This window comes from Scophthalmus maximus, chromosome 22, assembly GCF_022379125.1.
Source record: "Scophthalmus maximus strain ysfricsl-2021 chromosome 22, ASM2237912v1, whole genome shotgun sequence".
Taxonomy (NCBI): domain Eukaryota; kingdom Metazoa; phylum Chordata; class Actinopteri; order Pleuronectiformes; family Scophthalmidae; genus Scophthalmus; species Scophthalmus maximus.
In genome coordinates this window covers 11,493,780-11,513,344 of record NC_061536.1, presented here as the reverse complement: position 1 = coordinate 11,513,344, position 19,565 = coordinate 11,493,780, and the positions used below count along the sequence as shown (strand labels likewise).

Sequence of the window (19,565 nt, the reverse complement as noted above, 5' to 3'; positions counted from 1 at the left end):
ATTTGTTTGAGACATTCTTTTAAGCAAAATAAATTTACTGGTATCAACTTTACAAAATTTGAATATTTCCCAGGTTCGCAATTTTCTTTAGGGATTTGACTTTTGTGAAGTACAATATTCTAACTTTCAGTGTCTGTGATTGATAAGGGACACGTTTCACTATTGTCTGGCATGTAAACACTACACAATCTGTCATTAAAGTAAATAAAACGTTATGTCTATGTATTAAAGGTGAATATAACTTGAGGTCAAGATAAACTAAAACAAGTTTGAGGTGGAAAAATACTGGCAGAGTGAGACCTCTTCCTTTTATTGTATCTCTGACTGTGCCCAGTGCAGTATCCCCTCTCTTCTTGTTTGCCTGTAATCGCCACCTGCTGGTGATACAATGTAATAACACCAGCAGGTAACAGTCTCGATGATCTCTCAAAACTTTACATAAAAGTGTTTGGCAGCTTTTTATTGTCGTTTTTTTTTTTAAAGAAACGAAGAGCTGTCAATCAAAAAAAAAAAGAAGAAATTTCACATTCAATACAAGAGCCCAAAGATCAACTCATGAGCTAATTTATTACACTAGATGTGACAAAAAGAACAGTATGTATAAAAATAGAGAACATAAAGCTAACACAGGGCGTCCAAATCAACACTATCTCTCAGGTCCTTATAGGCCGAGCCATCGCTGTACTGTGTTTGTTGGCACGACAGAAAATACAATGTATGTGTATGACTGTTATATGATGGCGGATTGCTAATGCACAAACCTTGCATGTCAAGGTAAAAAGTTCAGAGTGAGATACAGTAAAAATACTGTATGTACAGAATGACAAGACCTCCCTCTTCTTTCTACAAACATAATATACACAATGTTTAAAAACATGATAGGGTCCATGCCCTCAAAAGAGAAAAAACAAATACATGCATCTCACAAGTAGGAAAAAACTAGCACCATACATTGAACACAGAATTTTGTGTGTGCATGTAAAAGTGAAGATGTTAATCCAAAGGCCCCCGTGGTTTAGTGTTTTTAAGAGCTTCCGAGCATGGTCATCCCACAGTCAGCTCCCGATTCCGGGCAGACCTCCAGCCGAGCCAGCCTGCTGTGCTCCAAGGCGATGGCCTCGGCCGAGTGTTTGCATTTCTCTGATCCACACTGACAAGTGAAATACTTGCTCTTTATGTCCCAAAACCGATCTCCATAGTCAAACCTATTCACACAGAAAAAAGGGCAGTTAAAGGGGCAGTGAGCCAAATTGTGGAGAGTTAAATAAGTGATCGTAATAACGGCTCAACTTCTCACCCAAGCTCTTGTCCGCTGTGGATGTCTCTGGAGCTGAAGAAGGCAATGCGCGGGAACCTCAGGTCCTGGTGCAGCATGAACACGCGCACAGGGATGAGGTTGGGGTCACACAGGTGGTTGATGAAGCGGCTGATGTTTCCGTAGTATCGCGCATCGATGCAATACACCTCCCCATCCTGCACAGAAGACGCACAAAAAGCAAAAGGCTTTCAGACAATCTATACAGATCCTGATGAGTTTTCTGCCAATGTCAACTCCATTTTTTTTATCTGTAAAGCATACACTGTAAAAACAAAGCACGTTTTCAGAAGATTCACCTTGTTGTCCAGGTCAAACAGGTAAGAGTCGTCTTCTCGGACATCTGCCTCTGCGTCAGAGATCAGTTCTCCAACATATCTGTGTGGAAAGAGGCGTGAAACTTAAAACTACTGATCACCGATTGTCGACCTCCCGTGTGCCCAGTGGACAGATATCTCTTACTCGCATATGAAGCTCCCTTGGGGAATATCCTGCAGAGCTCGGACCCCCCAGCCCATCTTCTCCGTCCTGTAGAGCTGGAGACGAACTCTGATAGAGAAAAAGGTGAAATTAGTTCAGACTGTGGTAGTCGAGAAGATGGAACATTTAAAAAAGAGAAAAAGAAAAGAACTATTAATCATAATTGTGTTTATTGCCAAGAAGTTTTTCACATAGATAACAGCACAAGTTAAAACAAAGTACTGTAAGTAGAGGGAGAATAACAGTAAAGAAAAACTATACAATCAAATGAAATATGTAAAAATAAAAGTAATATAAAAAATATACAAATGTATGTGCAAAATGGAAATGACCTGAAAATTGGGCTATGGCAGATTGTTTGCAACACATGGTTCAGTCTCACCACAGTGTTGTTTTAGAGCTGTCAATCATCTGTCATAATAGTTAGTTTTTTTTTGACTTTTGCCATTGTTGCTTTCAACAAAGTGTAGAAAAAAAATATTAGTCTGGTTGCGTTTGACTTACAGGGCCAAGAATAAACATCTAAACTAACTAACTACTGTTGACATCAACAGATTAAACCTATTTTAAATTTTATGGAAAATGGTCGATGACCATTATGCTTTAAGATGCACTTTAAAAATCCTTACTTGATGCCCGCCTGCACCACCCTGTTCTTGCATGTTCGATAACAGGAACACGCCATGTTGCATTCGAATATAAGCGGAGGTTCAATTTTGTTGAACTCTTGAAGCAGCCGCTGGTCCTGGGAAGAAAAACAAAAAGGCCAAGTAAAAGTTGAGACCACTTTCACTTTTCAGTTTAACAGTAGCTGCGTTTCCATCTAAAGGTCAAGCGAACTTTAAGCAATCTTTTGAAAGTTTTCAGAAAAAAGAAAGTGTGTTTCCATCAACTGGTTCGAAGCAAATAAACTAGAGCAGTTTTGTCAGAAGATGGCGGTATAGGCTATGTAGGCCTACCTACTGTAACAAAACAGTAGAAGAAGCAGAGGTTGCAAACTCAAAAACAAAACAATAGTTGCCTTGGCAACATATCCATACCACATGCTGTATGCTTGGCAATGGAGAGAGGAAACACGGAGAGAGGTCTGAAGGAGCAGGTTATCACAGTACAACACGGCCACAACCAAAGCTCGGAGGAAGATGGAAATGCTGCCAGGGTCGAAATAAGGCCCCAAAAAACTTTAATGAAACCCAGCAGGTTTTCTGAGTAGATTACTTTTGACAATGTGTCTTTTAAAACAACATCTCTACCAACCTTGTCGTACCAGCAACGGATGCTGAGCTGTCCACAGAGGCAGTTGCTAGACGAGCAGTCGTCAGTGCAGCTACAGTGCTAAAGAAAAGATAATTATAATAACAGATGTAATTTTCCACAGCAGAAGATATAACAAGTCTAGTGAAGTGAAAAGGAAGAGCTCGATATACATTTTTACCTGTAAGTGTGTAATGTTGCGGTCTATGTTCATCGCCGAAGTCTCACAGTTTTCAGAAACATATTTGTAGTCCGAGGGACAACCCTCGTCGTCCACCGCGTTCACGCAGGGGATCGGTGCGTTCTCGTAGCCCTGTGCAACGTCACTGGAACAGAGAGCGAAGGGGTTAAATCAGGACGATCAGAGAGTAAAACAGCAGGAGGGGAAAATCTGGTTACATAAGACAAAATAACAACAACAACAACAACAGAACAAAATCTACCTGCAGATGATTCTTTCAGTCCGAAGCATGCGGTTGGTTATTCCCCTCCGCAGCTTCCTGTTGATTTGGAGTGCGACCCACACCGGTGTATCGACCCGTGCGAGGGTGAGGGGTGTGTCCCCTTCCCTGTTCACGATGTCAATATCTGCACCTCTGGAGAGGAACAACCTGCAGGACAGAGGAAAAAAAAACCACATCATGTACGCACACTCACCGACGATATTTACTGTAATAGTCTGACAAAGAAGAAAACTTAAAAAACATGATGATTCTCAGTCAAGTTCTGGAGTTATAAGTGGCTCTTGAAACCATTCTCACAAGAATTTAAACTCTTGTGACTGCTACGTTTAATGGTCGTACAGCATGCGTTTGACGTCGACTCACGTAACACATTCCAAGTATCCCTCTCGGGCGGCTATGTGGAGTGGCGTGTCCCCGTGCATGTTGACCGCGGCGAGGGAACAGCCTGAGTTCAACACCAGCTCCGCTATGTCCACGTTGCCCGCGTAAGCCGCCCAGTGGAGACACACGTTCAGCTCCTGGAGGGAAGGGAGGGACTGTTTAAAGTAATAACCTGAAATATTTTCACACAGCTACATCCGATTTGCCACGTGTCTCTCTATCACCTCTTGCTGCAAGACAATAGGCATTCAAACGCATTCAGTTTATAAAGCTTAAGCTTTTCTCACCATACAAACACCCAAAGTCAGAGAGTCCTTCGACAAACAAGAGGAGCTACATTTCATGTTTATAACAGCAGCACACAAATTTTTGGCAGAGCAAATCAAACTCAGGGGAGCTAGGAGAATTTAAGCAAACAAACATTCTCTACCAACCCCTGAGTAGACTATCATCTTACCTTATCGCTGATGGTGACATCAGCTCCTCTGTTGAGCAGCGTTTTGATCACATCCACGTGTTTGTGCTCTGCAGCCCAGATGATTGGCGTCCAGCCACCGCTATCCTGAAAACAACAAACGTGAAATGAAAAAAAGGTGTCACCTTCCTCTCATCAGTCGGTGAGATCCAACGTCCAGTGAGATACAATTTGCTTAAATTCCAACATATCTGTGCTATAAATACAAGAGAATTGTGCAGTGGTACAATGGAAAGACTGTAACCTGTAACTCAGTAACTCATCATTTTGAATCCTGACATTTTGGCTTTTCCTTTACCTGTGCGTTCACATCCACCTGCCCCGTCTCCAGCAGCATTCTGACGATTTCTAGGTTGCCCAGCTTGGCAGCGTGGTGCAGGCCGGTATATCCGTCCTCCTCCTGATGAAATTAAGGACGTACAGTAACCGAGGTAAGTAATATCCATATTAACGGAGCCTCTGCGAGTTCACTTTGGTGTAATTTTGTCTCAGGCACTAACAGACACTGACCACATGATAGACGCAGGCACCGTTCTGGACCAGGTATCGAGCCACCTCAATGTTATTGTTGATGATGGCTTCCACCAGAGGAGTCCTCAGGTCTTTGTCCTGGGCATCCACGTTAGCACCAGCCTATAAAATTAAAAGTCATCTTCAGTCAAAATCACAAGACTTGGAGAGATAAACAAATGAGAACACGTTAGTTTAAAGTTTATCCGTCTCTGCAATGATTCCATGCATCACTAAATTTGCTGCGAGGGCTTTAACTTCCTGTTCCACAAATTTCCCTCATGTTTGTTTATGTAATAAACAGACTTTTATTTTGATAATTGATTTATGATTTCAGTAATTTCCATAGCATTTCCATTCACCCTCAAAATGGGAGGATTTGTTGATTTTTCTCTAAGATAAGTGATAGTAAACTGAACTTTCTGTTTCGGCCTGTGGGACAACCTACTTGTGTCTGCGAATCGCATATACTGGATGAATATGAATTTTCAATCCAAAGTGCTAATCATGTACTCAACTCCTCACCTGTATCAGCATGTAGCAGACCTCCAGCAGACCTCTCTGTGCAGCGGCGTGCAGAGCAGAGCGTTTGTTCTGAGAGTCAGGCTGGTACGTTGGATCTATACCCTCCACTGACAGACACAGCAAAAACCGTTTTCACAAACAATTTGATCTGACCCAGACATTGGCTATAAAAGCATCGTGACTTATTTGAACATGTTTGGGTCAAGACAGATTTTTGCCACTCACTCAGCATGAGCAGAACTCTCTGCACCTCTCCTTGCTTGGCGGCGGGGTAGAGCTGGCGAGGATGGAACCTAAGTTTCTTCCTCCTGACAAAGCAAAAGCAACAACTTTTCCCATTGTAGTCGCTTGAATAAAACATGTTATTTCAGGTGGAGTAGCTAAAGCAAACAGAACAGCATGAGCTACTGTAGATGAAAAAAAAAAGGAAAATCATTATTTAAATGCCAACCTCTCTGTGTCCTGCGTTAGAATGGCCTTCTGCAGCACCGCCCTGCTGGGGCCTGGAGGAAGTACACTGGGGCTGATGGGTTTCCCGTTTGGCAAACAGAGAGACGGCCCCACGCTATCCACTCCCTCCTCGGCTGGGGGGATCGTGGCCGCGGTCGCTGCCGAGGCGACAGGCTGCGGCGGCTGCTGCTGCTCCACTGCCAGTGTTATCAAACCATGGCTACGCATACGAGCACTGGAAGAGGCAGAAAAAAAGTTAAAATTAAATTTGATACAGATTAATGCAGTCAATAATTCTCTCATATATCATAAAATTTTACCTGACAGGTCTTTCAGGCATTTTCCCATCTTTCATCCCCCCCGTTGAGGCTGTGAGGGAGGGCGCCGTGGGGGCGGACGGCGGCAGAGACGGGGTGGTGGTGGAGGAGGCCGACATGGTGACCACAGTGGTGGCGGAGGCTGTGGAAGAGCTAAAAGAGGAGATGGTGATCTCCTGCGCCTCTGAGGCGTCTTCGCCGCAGTGCGGACAGAAAAGCATGCCACCGCCATTTGACCTGCTGCGCCCGCCACTCAGCACGGTCACACAACCGCGGTGGAAGCGGTGAGCGATGCGCTGGTCCGGGCAGCACTCGAGGAATGTGCCCTGAGAAGGAGGAGTAAGAGCAGCAGGAGGTAGGATGTTGAGGAGGAGAAGTAAAAGAGAGAGTTGAGTAGGAGATAGTGGAGGAGAAAAGTAATGTATGGAGGAGAAAGAAGTGATCAAAGTATTAACGCAGCGGATGTTTCTGTGTAAATGATTTTCCCAATTTCTCAGTCAAACACCATAAAATACACTACATCAGGTATTTTTTTTTTTTATTACGACAGGAGCTGGTTTTAACCAAAGCTTACCGCTATGCAGAAGTATCCACACCCAGGACAGCAGTGGTGTTTGACCATGTGTGAACGATGGACTTCACAAAGCACCATGAGGGTCACTCGGCTGGATGGACGCATGGTCTCCCCTTTGTTAGTGTGACTGGTACAGGCCCTCAGCTGACAAACAAAAGCAGGGGAGAAACATGTTACACAGTCGGATTTAAATAAAAGTCACATAATGTGAACTTTATGAACTATCACAGACAATGAATCACATTTGTGTCCCTCTGCTCTCCAAATCTACACAGGCAGCCAATTTAAACTCATAAAGGAGGAGATATGCTACTGTATCTTCAATTCTAATTCCATACACCATTAAAAAAAGTGCGTTGAATAACCTTAAACAAACAAAGAAATGATGTAGATGTAAAAAGTTTCAGATTAAACTATTCAAGGAACAACTTGCAGCAATGCAGTGTCGACACAGAAACGCGACAGGACGAACCTCTCCGTTGACGCTCTCCGTGGCCATGCACTGTCTGCTGAGCCGATGGCTGGTGCTGTCGACACGCGGAGCCTCCATCCTGCAGCTGCACAGAGGAAGCTCCTCCAGCCGCTCCGTGTCGCCCGCATCACTGCCGTCTGCAGACGGAGGAGGAAAATTACAGTTTGTGGTCTTAAAGCAGCTGTCGACTGAAGACCAATTACCAACTGTTTGTTGTCCCAAGACCTTTTTGTTTTTGGATTTATACTACCAATATTAAGGAGAAAAGGATCAGGGAAGGATAGATAATGTCAAAATTTCCAAGCAGCTTATATAAATCCTAAACGTACCGTGATGGGGAGAAAGAGTCAGACTGTCGGCAGCGGCGATGTCCAGCGCCCCCAATGGAACCTCTGTGTACTCTGCAGGCCTTCCTGCTGAAAACAGATCAAACAACAAATTATAAGCATAAATAAAAACAGAGGATATTATTATACGTTATGGGGATAGGTGCCATGTCCCTTACCTCCCCCTGTCTCCACCACATAAGCAGCGTTTCTCTCTTTGTCCTGGTCCGACTGTGGCCATGAAGACTCGTCACTCTCATTTCTTCTCTGAACGGATCTCTGTGTTTCAGACTCTGAAGTCTACAAGGGAAAAAAGGTCTGTATGAATATAAACATGTGACACATGTGAAGGGTCAAGATGGGAAAGATCTGCAAATGTTTTTTTGGGCCACTTGGCAGCACCAGAAATAAAATAAAAAATAAACACTGCATTGACATATCATGAACTTTTGATTTGATATTGTAAACTTAACCTGGACAATTTAATATTTGCCACACCAGAAAAATAACAAAAAAATTAAAATACTATGCAGGATGATGATGACTTGACTTCTCATCTCTTAACAATCCCAAACCACAGTTACAACTGCATGATTCTGCAACTGCACAGCTTCTTTTTTTGTTGTTGTTGCAGATAATGCAACAATAGCAGCCCGGTTAAAAAGGCAGTTGGTGAGAGTGACACCTACGGGTGTGTTAAAAAAACAAAGTAAGAGAAAGGAAAGTAATTATTATTGTAATAAGATAGAATCAATCACTCAAATGATCTGACAAGTTCATTGACCCCTTTGTGTCTTTATCATGCTGCCTTTCTTGTCCTCCACCATCATCAAACTATATTAAAAAAGACATGCAAATTAAACAAAATGATAATAATAATAATAATAATAATAATAATAATAATAATAATAAAGCTAAACAACATGCAAGTTTCTTGGAAATGGGAAATCTTATAATATAAGAATCAAAGTTTCACACCTTTTCTGAATCTCGCATGGATGGTCTGGATATGTGCATTTTCTTGGCTGCCTCCTCCTCCGACTTCCCCACACCGCTGTTGCTCTTCACTGGTGAAGTCTCCACCATTTTATGGAATAAAGTTTCTTCCTGATTTAAAAAAGAAAAAGAAATAAGAAATCTGCAAAAAAGACAACATTAAACACCAAAACCATACCAACCTTAGTAAAGTGTAAATTATATACCTGAAAAAAAAAATTGTTACTTACATTTTGAGCATTGTCTGGAATGTTCTCGGACTTCTCGGCTGTGCCGTCAGATAAATTATCCAGCTTTCTCCTTTTTACCGCGACTGTAAACGCGACAAAAGCAACATTAACCGTGACTGTTTGAGTGGAAACACAAACAAGGCCCAAAGCAACTGGGATTTTTTACACGGGTAGATTCTACAGCTACTTACCAATTTCAGAGTCAGAGGGAAGACAGGTAGAGGATCCTGAAGGAGTCACAGACGCAACAGGGGCCTCAGCGTGACTCATCTGTGGAATAAAAATTCAAAATGACTGTCATGAAAAAAGTTCCAAGAAAAATCTGAACTCCTGCTACACCGTGTGTTTCATCTGTGGCTAGAAGATTGAGGTAAAAATTTGATTCTGCTCAGTCCATAGGAAATGCTGGCTCGTTGCTGGACACGATGTCGGCTCACCTGTCCTGCTGGTGGCCTGTTCATGGTCTTGCGGGCTCGGTGGACCTTGGTTGGGGCAGGTGAGACAGAGGGAGACGAGGAGGCCGTAGCAGATGAGGAGGAAGAGGAAGAAGAGGAGGAGGAGGAGGAGGAAGAGGAGGAGGGAGCTGGTGGCAGGAGAGATTTACTGCTGCCCGGCCCAGAAACGCTCATCTTTGCTCGGCCAGGGGACGACGTTGAAGACGTAGAAGGAGCGGAGGACAACGAAGAGGAGGACGTTGACATCAGGGACTTTGCTGCGTGGCCTGAAAGAGGTAGATGAAAGACATTTTTGAATTAAGGTGAAACACTTAAATGCTACCAATGCCCATTTGCTAAAAGCTAAGTGGATCAGAGTCTCACCTGCAGCAGGTTTGTTTAGGGATGAGGCAGGTGGAGGTGGTTTCTCACCCTCCTCTTCGGTCCTGTTAGTGTCCTTACTCGGCTGTAGAGAAGACAACATGGACGGCACACCACCCATGTGCTCTGTCTTCTTGGCAACAGCGGCTGTGGTGGAGGCTGCATTATCTGTGAAACATTCAATGTTCTCCCATGACTTTTGCAAAACAAGCACAGACATGATGGTAATAGCAAAACAATTTCAACAATTGGTATAAACCTTTGTGCATCAGCTGCACAAGAGAGATATACAGTAGTATACATACCTTCCTTGACTTGACATGGTCCAGTTAACGACCCTGCCTGCGTTTCCGAGTCATTCCCTTCAGGTGATTCCTGATCGAAGGAAAACAAGTCAGAAAATATTAAAATCCATGCTTCGAAAAAAAAAAGAAACTTACGGCTTACAGGCGACTGGGTTTATTTATTCACTGCAGTTCACAAGCTGATTTAGCCATCCTTGAGAGTTGTGATTATTATGTGATGATTGTCGTGTTGTGTTATGCTCAAAATGTCTTTGTATTTGTGTTATAGCAGGTGCATGATTACCATGAATAGTTGAACTCTTTGTTTGTGTCTTTTTTCTTTCTTTTCCTTACAGTAAATAAACAATTTTTAGTGCATATTTTCCTTCTACATGCAAAATGAAAACACATTTCTCATCACACACATGGGAAGCAACTCGTCCCATTTAACTCCGATTTACAGCAACGCAGGACGGCGGGTGTAAACAGTCACAGAACAGAAGTCGTGAAAATACGTAGAAACACCAACAACATGTGAAGCCATCATCTAAACTGTTACATGCTAATGCTGCTAGCAGTGTAGCACAGCTCGCAACAAAAGAGCTCTTATACGCGACAAACGCAGACAGTTCGTGATGCGACACACTGCAGCCGCGCCGACACGGTTCCGCCGTGTGGGCCAACGCGTTTACAAGTGTTTACACAAACCGAAAATGTCGTTTACGTGTAATGTTGTACGTTGCAGGGGTCTTTCTACCTTTGTCGTTGTCTCAGATGCCGACATGTTTGAAAAGCGACGAGCGGCGACGTGAGTAGCGTGCTTGCGTCACCGTCCTAGCCACGCCCCATGCCGCCGCCTCCTCCTTCCTCCTTCGCGTCCGTTGATTGGTCACGGCCCAAAGTTAAGTTCCTTCCATAGATTTTAATTAAAACCTGCTCATATAGGTGTTGACCACAGTCTATGGTGTCGACGGGAATGAATTGGCAGATAAATACGCAAAAAGTGCAACACAAAAAGAAGAAGTAAATATGGTAGTAAATTATAGTAAGGCTGAGGATTAAAAGCACATTGAAAGCAGAAATGTCAGGAGCAATGGAACAGGGAAACTAAAGGAAGACAGATGAACTCAGGGCATGTGGGATATAGAGCAGTATTTATTTTCTTGGAAAGACCGGAATTATTAGAAGACTATAGTGTAGTTATTTCAGTTTTTTGTTTTTGTTTAATTTTTAATTGTATTTCTTTTGTTTTTTTGTTTCTGTGGTTTTTCTTGTTTTGATTTAGTTTTCTGTTTTCTCGTACAGTAGAATAGGCCATTCTGATCCACGCTCCAATTCAGAGGTAGCGTTAATACGCATCTAAAAGTTGTTTCCCAACCTCCATAAAGAAGAAGAAGAAGAAGAAGATTCGTCATCTTAGACAAACAAATGTAATTGAGAAGATATAAAAAGTTTGTTTCTTTGTTTGTTTGTTTATTATTAAGTTTGTTTGTTTGTTTTCTTTGGTTAGTGTATATCGTAAATAATAGCGATGCTGAGCCACACTCCATACCAGCTGGTGGCGGTAATGCTCCAATTTGTTGTTTGCCAGCTGCCAAAAAAAATAGAAGAAGAAGAAGAAGAAGAAGAAGAAGAAGAAGAAGAAGAAGAAGAAGAAGAAGAAGAAGAATCGTCACAGCCGCTGATCGGAAGTCAGCCTGCGTCATCCGCCGTTACGTCCAACCGCGGAAGTGCGTCCCGCTGAAACCGATCCGGAGTCAGTTTGGTTCAGCGGCGCTGAGCTGAGCTGAGTCCGGTAGTTTGTATCTGTTGTCACGGGATGCGCTTCCGCAACAAAGAGGCCAAAAAGTAAACAGACACCGCCGAGGAAGAAGCTAGTGATCACCGGGGGATGCGAAAAACACTGGCGGCTAACGGTCGCCACCCCCAGGTTGCCCGGTAGAGACAAAACACAAAATAAAGCCCACAAAACGAAAGGACAAGAGAAGGTGATTGACGGCAAAGTTTGACGCGAGCTTGTTAGGTTGTTTGTGTGTATGGTTACTAGCATGCTAACTGGTAGCTAACCTTAGCTTCAAGAAAGTGTGTTAGCTAGCCAAAATGAGGAAAACAACAGTGTCATGATCGATTTTATCCTCTCGCGGTTGTTGTCACGTCGGTCGATCAAGTAGCCTTCGTTTTCAGTACTTGTCCACTGGTCTTGAAACACATGCACATGCATTAGTCTGTCAGTGTAGCTCTCCTCACGTTAGCTAACTTTTAAACGGGGGGATTCAATGATTAAATACATCGATAACGCTGACAGTTAGATTATATGTAATCTGAAAATTGGATTAGCATGTATACGTAAAACAGCATAGTCTTGTCTGGAAAGAGAAATGTCTTGTTCTTCTACTTTTGTACCATGGATTTTTCTCATCACTTGCTCATGATGGCAAATTTAGATTGTATATAGATATAAATCATAATGGATTAGGTTGCTATTGCACTCAGATTAAGCTAAATCAAATTGTACAACAGATTTTTTTTGCCTCAGCCATTTTTCTTCTGTACTTTGATAATCGTAACACTACCTCAATGAGCTCCCCTACGATGAATGACTAGATTCTTGTTATTTTGTTGACAATAACACCAATCCCTGTTTCCAAACAGGAACGATGGAGGTGCTGTGTTTCCGGTTACCGGGCCACGGGGACAAGACCCTGAATCACATGAATTCACTGAGGTCTCGACAGCAATTCTGTGACATCACCATTGTGGCCAGTAACAACCAGACATTCAGGGGACACAAGGTGGTGCTTGCCGCCTGCTCACCGTTCCTGCGGGACCAGTTCCTCCTCAACCCGTCGCCAAAGCTTCATGTAGGAGGAAGATGTCAAGTGCACACTGTTGAAGCTGTCATTTTGTCTCTCTTTAACACTCAGATGCCCAAATAAAAACAAGTGCTCCTCTGTGTTTCTTTCATTTTAAACCCAGGTGTCGATGCTGTACAGCTCCACCGTGGTGTGTGACCTGCTCCAGTCTTGTTACACCGGTATGCTGCAGTTTAAACCAGAGGAGATCGTCAACTACCTGACCGCTGCCAGCTATCTGCAGATGGAGCATATTGTGGAGCGCTGCCGAGGAGCCTTGAAGAAGTACGTCCAGCTGAAGAACCCCAGTCCACCGAAGGTCAGTGTGGAGCCAAAACGGATAGTTTAAAAGATCGTAGTCTTTGTTGCTATTTCCCCACACCACATGTTGTACAGTGCCAGGAAATAATATTCACATTGGCTTGATTCCCAGGGTTTTTGTACCTAAATTAATCTGGAAAGTTAAAAATGAATTTACCTGCATCTTATACCTATCTTTAAAAATCTTCTATACACAGTAACACATTGTCAAAACAATGTTTGTTTGTTACCATTTCGTCCTCTAGATGACCGCAGAGGAAAGTCAGTCTCGACCACTGATTGTCAGTGGCAGCGTTTGTACCGTTGCATCTCCCCGCACCAGCCGGCCCTCCCCTGTAGAACCGCAGAGTCCCGCAGGACGATCGGCCGAGGAGAACAACAACGGCGATGCGTCTGCTCAGGGCAGCAGTCAACACCACGATGAGAGTCCCATGCAGGATGAGACATGTATAAAGGTTTGTTTCACAAAATATTTTGGGTGTAGTGTTCCTTTAAGCAGCTTTTGGCTGATCACTGGTGTTAATTTCCCCACCAGCATGAATCTTTCATCTAAACAATACCTGTCTGCTCATCAAATGGCATGTTCAGTCCTGAAAAAATGTGTTAATCATTTAAAAAAAATTCTGATTGTAGAAGTAATTTATCAAGTAAAAAGCCCTGGAAATTTAACTCGGTCATCAACTCTGTCTCCAGGTTAATGCATCCGACGAAGAAGAGACAAAACAGGACTTCGACGTGTTCCGAGTGTATATCTCTGAAGACGATCAGATGAACAGAGACCAAGAAGAGGAGATGGGAGCTCCCTCTGATGGACCTCAGGACGCTTGTTACCCTGAGGCAGAAGGTGTTGTGATCGGAGGAGAAGGCGGCGAATATGACCTGGATCAATCCAACGTAGATCTCCGTACTGGGGGACTTTCGATTGAGGGTCTTCGGGCTCTCAGGCGCAGGCTGTCTGACCCTAAAGTAGGCAGAGGCAGGGGGAGTGGCAGGGGGAGGGGTTTCAAAAGGAGACGGTGGGCGTCATCTCAGGAGAAAAGACCTCCAGGCACGGCTAACCAACAGGATCTGTGGTACTTGGCGACTGCTGGACTAGGAGGGGGTATTGGACAGGACTTCAACCCGGAAGGACTGAAGACAGGAAGTTACTTGTCAGTTGACCTCCCACGGTTAGACTTCGGTGTGGGTGAAGATCAAGGAGAAGAAGTTTCTCCGCTGGCAGGCAGTTTGAACCAGTATTCCCTGGACGAGTCCAGCTGTGGTGCTGGTGAGGGGAGTTCAGGGTTGGCCAGTGTTGGAACAAACGAAGGAGGGGATGAGTCTGTTGCGGTCGTGGGGTCCACTTCAAGCGTATCGGGGCCTGTAATCTGTGAACACTGCGGTGTGACTTTCCCCTCAACCCAATCTCTTGCCGTCCACTCCCGCTCCACGCACCTGCTGTACTCGTGCCCCTGCTGCGGCAAACACTTCCACCACTCGGCCAACTTCACCCGGCACATGGCCGTGCACCGGGGCGCCGGCAAAACCCACCAATGCCCCCTGTGTTACAAGACTTTCACGCAAAAGTCCACGCTGATCGATCACATGAACCTGCACAGTGGCGAGCGCCCGCACCGCTGCGCCTACTGCCACGCCCGCTTTGCCCACAAGCCAGCCTTGCGACGCCATCTGAAGGAGCAGCACGGGAAAACCACGGGGCAAAACTCCCTCCACGAGCAGGAGGAGATCGAGAGGGCGAGAGAAGCTGCCGGAAGAATACGAGAGGAAGAACAAGAATGTCTGGTGACGGAACAAGTGTCTTAGGCCAAAGCGATGAAATACAGTAAAGTCCGGCAAGGAGATCAGCCTGCGACGGACTTTGAGGCCTTTTAAAATCTCAGACTGTGAACAGAAAACTGTTTTTTTATCAAATTTGCATAAAAATATACATACTAGTGATGGATGTGGAGGGAGAAATGACTGAGATGCAACAATCACCCATTTACAGACTTATCATAATAGGAAGAGTACAGGTGACAAACAGTAACAGGACCCGGAGAACTGAAAAAAGCAATATGGAATTCAGCCGCTCTCAATTTAATGATCTACACCTGTGTTCTTTCCTACAGTGACTGTCAAAATGTGCCCAGTACTTTTAATATCTGTTAGAATAGTTTGACTCAGACTATAATGTTAAACTTGAAAGTGTGTGATAAATGTTCAGTATGATTACTGACCGTGGTTTAGAGAAAATTTATGAATACATGTAAATATAAACTAATTCACAAGTCTTGCACACTAGTGCAAATTTAAAAGACGCTACACGGCCGCGGTCTACCCACACGTGGGGGGTTTCACTTAACGCTGCCACCAGGTGTGTGTGTACACATTAGGATGCACCTGGCACTAAACTTGCCTTATATACTGTTGAGGAAAGAAATGATAATAAATCACTCGAACCAACTGCAATCTTCCTTTTGTCAAATATATTTCTGTGTCCATCATTTTCTGTTTATTTACCCACAAAACCTGCGAAGTTTATCTGCAGCTCTTCTGTCCAGTTCACTGTCCTGTACTGAGAACTGGTCTGGACTCTTGTATAGGCTTTGACTACAATATATTCAGAATTGATACCCACATTGTCTTTTCAACAAAAAAATAACTTTAAATATCAGTCAAGGTAACGGTGTATGGATACCATTTTATTAAGCTCCAAACAATATCTTGAGCAAAGCTGCCACATGCCATCACATAACAATCATGTGAAAAACAGTCGTCTATTTTTCCAACAGAAGATTTGTATTCATCCAACAACAAATTTGACAGCTAAGTAACAGTTGATTAAAACAAAACACGAAAAAACTCTATGCCAAAATACAAAAAACTATTTATTTTTCTCCCATCAGAATATATCCTCACTGTACACGACCTGGTTCCTCTTGTCCCTGTAGGAGCCTTTGGTGCTGTTCTGCACAGCTGCGAAAGAGGAGAGACGGTGGTTAAGGTTAATCCACACTGTGCAGACACACACGCGCACAGTCTGATCAATATCTAAACAAACGGTAACAATGTTTACCCAGCGAAGCCCACACAGATTTGCCGGTGGCGGCGTCAAGCATTGGCTGCTTCCTGGCGATGCTGACTTTGATGTGAACGTCTCCCACCGTGCTTCCATTTAACTGCGAGACAGAAACAGCCAGGTTTACCTCCTCATGTACAGTCCACATTTTAAAATAAAGAATTAACTTGAGAATTTAATTGTTGAGGAGACAACAATGAGAATATAATTTGAAAAAACTAATTAATTCTAGTATCATAGTATAATATTAGTGCGAATAAATATTCAGTGTGCCCTGGGGCCCTAATGTGTAATTACAAACTAACCATTGTAATGTCAACATTATGATTCTAATAAAATCTAAATTATGAGTTTAAATGTTATGAAACCAATTGTACAATTATCTCACTTTTGGAAAAGAATACCAGATATTGACATCCAGATAAAAAATGGAACACAGAAAGATGCATAAGAAAAAGTAAGTTTGTCAGTACTAAGAGATTAAGAAACACTGTACTATACTCTGAATTTTCTTTTTTCAGTGTTTTTTATTTCTTTCTTCTCATATTGAATAGTTATGTACCAACCTCGGCCACAGCCTGGTCTGCAGACTCCATCTTCTCAAACGTGATAAATGCACAACTTGAAACAGAAGCGAGAAACATAAATGAGAACAGCATGATAAAATAAAACAGAGGCAGGAGAGAATTAGTATCTTATATAATCACTCTGTTGATTGACTGTATTGTTATATTCACACGTATTGTTATATTCTTTGTTTAATGGGTCCATACTTGCGTGGGTTGTCCATGGAGAGGTCGATGATGTTTCCATGTTGAGAGAAGGCAGAGCGCAGGCCGTCCTCGACAAGCCCAGAGCCGTACACATACACCGTGTTCCCCTTTCGCACTCCCCTACGCTCTGGGTAAGAGTCCGACCCTGAGGATAGCACACATGGGAGGCAGAGAAAAATCACTAATTTGTCTGTAAAAGAATAGAGTTTCAGAAAATCGGAACTCACGTCTGAATGGTCCGTCTCTGTCTCTTTCCCGGTCCCTGTCTCGTTCTCGATCCCTGTCTCTGCTTCGGTCTCGGTCTCTTTCTCGTTCCCGGTCTCGTTCTCTCTCCCTGCCCCTGTCTCTCTCCCTCTCCCGTTCCCGGTCTCTATCTCTGTCTCTGTCCCGCTCCCTGTCCGGCTCTCGCTCTCGCTCTCGTTCTCGTTCACGGTCTCGGTCTCGATCTCGGTCTCGATCTCGATCTCGGTCCATGTCGCGGCTGGATGGCATACTGCCTCCCTCTTCCTCCTCCCGGTATCTGTCACTTGAGCTGACAAAGCTGCATGGGCACACAGGGGAATTATGTTACACTCAAAGATACTCACAGTGCCATCAGAGTAATGAACTGGTGCTTTTTGCTCATTAATCGTGGGTTTTGCACATTACCTCTCGTACAGAGATTTCCTCTGGGCTCTCTTGCCAGACTGGAAGAAGCACAAATGAGATGACATCAGAATAAGCTGAACTTTTTTTTTGTGTGTGAGTGACATACATTCCGCACAACAGATTTGTATTGATCTGAAAATGTGAATAATGTGTCATGTGTCTTTTCAGCAATTGTAATTATCTGCCGCAATTATCTAACACGTACATTTTAGTACTTTTTCTAAATAACCAATCAATGTTCTAGATTTGATGCAATTTCATGTTAGATGTCCAATATACCTCAGGTTGTTCTTCATCTGCAGAAACGCTCCTCTGGAACGGTTGGAAAGCAGGAACTGGGCCTTTCTCGGGGTCCTGTACCGGTAAGTAGCAATAATTAAACAAATGAACGACCAAAACAAAACAAGGAGAAACCGTTTAACAACTAACTAGACTAAGAGAGAACTTGTAAAAGTTCTGAGATGTGCACTTTTGCTTTTAACCCATCTCACATGTTCACTAGCATAATGTAACTGCTTTGATCCACTAAGCATTTTCCCTAAAAAATTGCTGACATCCTACCTTGAGTTTTATCTCCAGCATTCGAGAGCGTTTGAAGCCCGAGTTCTTGTTCTCCGATTTGATTGCGCTGATGGCTCCCGACTTGATGAGCATCTTCGCTTGCTCCGTCGCTGTTGCAGTGTCGACGACGGGCTGGTCCGACAACGCTGGGATGACACAGAGTAAACAGGTGAGCAAGTTGTCCTGTATATGCCAGGTTAGTAAGCCTATGTACAACCAGTTTTTAAAGCAGTGTTGATGAGCAATAAACACAATACATGCTGTTTTTGATCTGGTGAAATATGACTTACATTTGTACTCAATGGGGGGTGAACATATCTATTTAAGTCATGTCTATTTTGTCCAGTTTTTATATATGGTCTGACTGTTAATGATTCACCTTCATTATCATGTTGTTCACAGAAGACCAGAGTCTCAACCTCTTTCTATACAGTCTGTGTCATGGTAAATATTATATAAATGAAAGTGTTTCCATGCAAGGTACACCGAGCCAAAACAATTGTAGTCTAATTCAACAGTTCTGCAATCAATCAATCAATCCTCCCTTTGTGAAGATTACAATGTTCAGGATGTGTCGACACTAGTTTAAAGAGGTGTTGAGTCCGAAGCACTTACTCCGTTTCAAGCCACTCTGGTTTGTCTGGTTGGTGGAACTTTGCTTCTTCAAGGCAAGCAGCGCCTTTTTCTGAAAGAAGACAGTTAACAATAAAAAATAAAAAAACAGTTAAAACACACAATGTTTATTTTAGTGAGCTTCTTACATCTACAAGATCATTACCAAAATCCAAATCGTATCTGACTGTTAAAGATTCTCTCTCTTTGGTGGAGTGGAATGGAACCAGTGAAGAGATCCCTCATCTGTACCGGCCTTGCTTCACTAGTCACCGGCAAAGCACCAAGTTTTACATTCTACATGTATTCTTAGTTTCTTACCTTTTTCTTCAGTTTGGCATATTTCTTTTGCAGGGCCTCCTCTTCTTCCGTCAGTGAACTCGGAAACACCACCATGATGCTGTCTGCTACAACACAGACACAATACAATGACGACCGGAAACAAAGCCAGTTTATTTTAACAGGAATAAACATGCATGTATTACACTACACTACGAGCACAGACAAGCTAATTAGAGTCGCTAACCAGAAACCAAACATCCGATTTACGTCTGAGGGAATATAAACGAGCAGACCACACGAATGTTCAACTACCAACCAAGTCCAAAGAATAAAATGTATACTCTAAAACTCAATTTATCAAACAGTCCTTTGCTTTATTTAATAAATCCACTTACCGAGCTCAGAAGCTGCAGTACGGCGGCTTTTACAAAAACACCGACGCGTAAATATGACGTTGCAGCTGCTCGTGACGTATGGATTTATTATTTTTTTTAATTAAACGATATGCCTTTGATTATTAAAATGTTTTATATAGTTTAAGCGGTTTTAAAAAAACAAAAAAGGCTCTGTTTTTAATAGTTACAGTTTAC

At 43.2% G+C, this 19,565-nt stretch overlaps 3 protein-coding genes across 8 annotated transcripts; 1 reads left to right on the top strand and 2 right to left on the bottom strand.

Moving 5' to 3' along the window:
* Window positions 1-532: 532 nt before the first annotated feature.
* On the bottom strand, window positions 533-10,688 carry ehmt2 (euchromatic histone-lysine N-methyltransferase 2). Of its 5 annotated transcripts, none has more exons than XM_035621379.2 (27): window positions 10,626-10,688; window positions 9,890-9,959; window positions 9,588-9,752; window positions 9,207-9,490; window positions 8,961-9,039; window positions 8,770-8,852; window positions 8,522-8,650; window positions 7,723-7,843; window positions 7,547-7,633; window positions 7,218-7,354; window positions 6,746-6,889; window positions 6,175-6,497; window positions 5,856-6,089; window positions 5,630-5,712; window positions 5,405-5,511; window positions 4,880-5,002; window positions 4,668-4,769; window positions 4,352-4,456; window positions 3,877-4,049; window positions 3,493-3,660; window positions 3,231-3,375; window positions 3,053-3,130; window positions 2,425-2,540; window positions 1,778-1,864; window positions 1,615-1,693; window positions 1,298-1,473; window positions 533-1,205 (listed from the first exon to the last, which is right to left on the bottom strand). In XM_035621379.2, exons 1-27 carry the CDS (start codon window positions 10,650-10,652, stop codon window positions 1,025-1,027), a joined length of 3,606 nt encoding a protein of 1,201 aa, XP_035477272.1. In that variant the 5' UTR covers window positions 10,653-10,688; the 3' UTR covers window positions 533-1,024. The 5 variants fall into 5 exon arrangements, 4 of the variants coding, with proteins under 4 accessions (XP_035477272.1, XP_035477274.1, XP_035477273.1 ...); XM_035621381.2 differs by having other exon boundaries at window positions 3,877-4,031; window positions 10,626-10,671; XM_035621380.2 differs by having other exon boundaries at window positions 7,547-7,630; window positions 10,626-10,671.
* Window positions 10,689-11,595: 907 nt separating this feature from the next.
* LOC118292192 (zinc finger and BTB domain-containing protein 12) lies at window positions 11,596-15,489 on the top strand. The gene is made up of 5 exons (XM_035620924.2): window positions 11,596-11,856; window positions 12,521-12,729; window positions 12,845-13,039; window positions 13,287-13,496; window positions 13,735-15,489. Exons 2-5 carry the CDS (start codon window positions 12,526-12,528, stop codon window positions 14,842-14,844), a joined length of 1,719 nt encoding a protein of 572 aa, XP_035476817.1. The 5' UTR covers window positions 11,596-11,856; window positions 12,521-12,525; the 3' UTR covers window positions 14,845-15,489.
* Window positions 15,490-15,701: 212 nt separating this feature from the next.
* nelfe (negative elongation factor complex member E) lies at window positions 15,702-19,515 on the bottom strand. Of its 2 annotated transcripts, none has more exons than XM_035620925.2 (11): window positions 19,371-19,515; window positions 19,015-19,100; window positions 18,697-18,766; window positions 18,082-18,227; window positions 17,800-17,874; window positions 17,521-17,558; window positions 17,100-17,413; window positions 16,873-17,017; window positions 16,666-16,720; window positions 16,097-16,199; window positions 15,702-15,996 (listed from the first exon to the last, which is right to left on the bottom strand). In XM_035620925.2, exons 2-11 carry the CDS (start codon window positions 19,087-19,089, stop codon window positions 15,923-15,925), a joined length of 1,095 nt encoding a protein of 364 aa, XP_035476818.1. In that variant the 5' UTR covers window positions 19,090-19,100; window positions 19,371-19,515; the 3' UTR covers window positions 15,702-15,922. The 2 variants fall into 2 exon arrangements, with proteins under 2 accessions (XP_035476818.1, XP_035476819.1); XM_035620926.2 differs by having other exon boundaries at window positions 19,015-19,097; window positions 19,371-19,440.
* Between the last annotated feature and the right edge of the window lie 50 nt (window positions 19,516-19,565).

What these genes read in the sequence shown, in the direction of transcription:
- ehmt2 (XM_035621379.2), bottom strand. Translation starts at nt 10,652, where the DNA reads ATGTCGGCATCTGAGACAACGACAAAG. An exon ending in CATCTGAGACAACGACAAAG is followed by an intron (nt 9,960 to 10,625) that starts GTAGAAAGACCC and finishes TCCTTCGATCAG; the next exon opens with GAATCACCTGAAGGGAATGA. An exon ending in TCCCTCTGACTCTGAAATTG is followed by an intron (nt 8,853 to 8,960) that starts GTAAGTAGCTGT and finishes TCGCGTTTACAG; the next exon opens with TCGCGGTAAAAAGGAGAAAG.
- nelfe (XM_035620925.2), bottom strand. Translation starts at nt 19,089, where the DNA reads ATGGTGGTGTTTCCGAGTTCACTGACGGAAGAAGAGGAGGCCCTGCAA. An exon ending in TGCTGGAGATAAAACTCAAG is followed by an intron (nt 17,875 to 18,081) that starts GTAGGATGTCAG and finishes TTACCGGTACAG; the next exon opens with GACCCCGAGAAAGGCCCAGT. An exon ending in AGGAAATCTCTGTACGAGAG is followed by an intron (nt 17,414 to 17,520) that starts GTAATGTGCAAA and finishes GTGCCCATGCAG; the next exon opens with CTTTGTCAGCTCAAGTGACA.
- LOC118292192 (XM_035620924.2), top strand. Translation starts at nt 12,526, where the DNA reads ATGGAGGTGCTGTGTTTCCGGTTACCGGGCCACGGGGACAAGACCCTG. An exon ending in AGAACCCCAGTCCACCGAAG is followed by an intron (nt 13,040 to 13,286) that starts GTCAGTGTGGAG and finishes TTCGTCCTCTAG; the next exon opens with ATGACCGCAGAGGAAAGTCA. An exon ending in AGGATGAGACATGTATAAAG is followed by an intron (nt 13,497 to 13,734) that starts GTTTGTTTCACA and finishes CTCTGTCTCCAG; the next exon opens with GTTAATGCATCCGACGAAGA.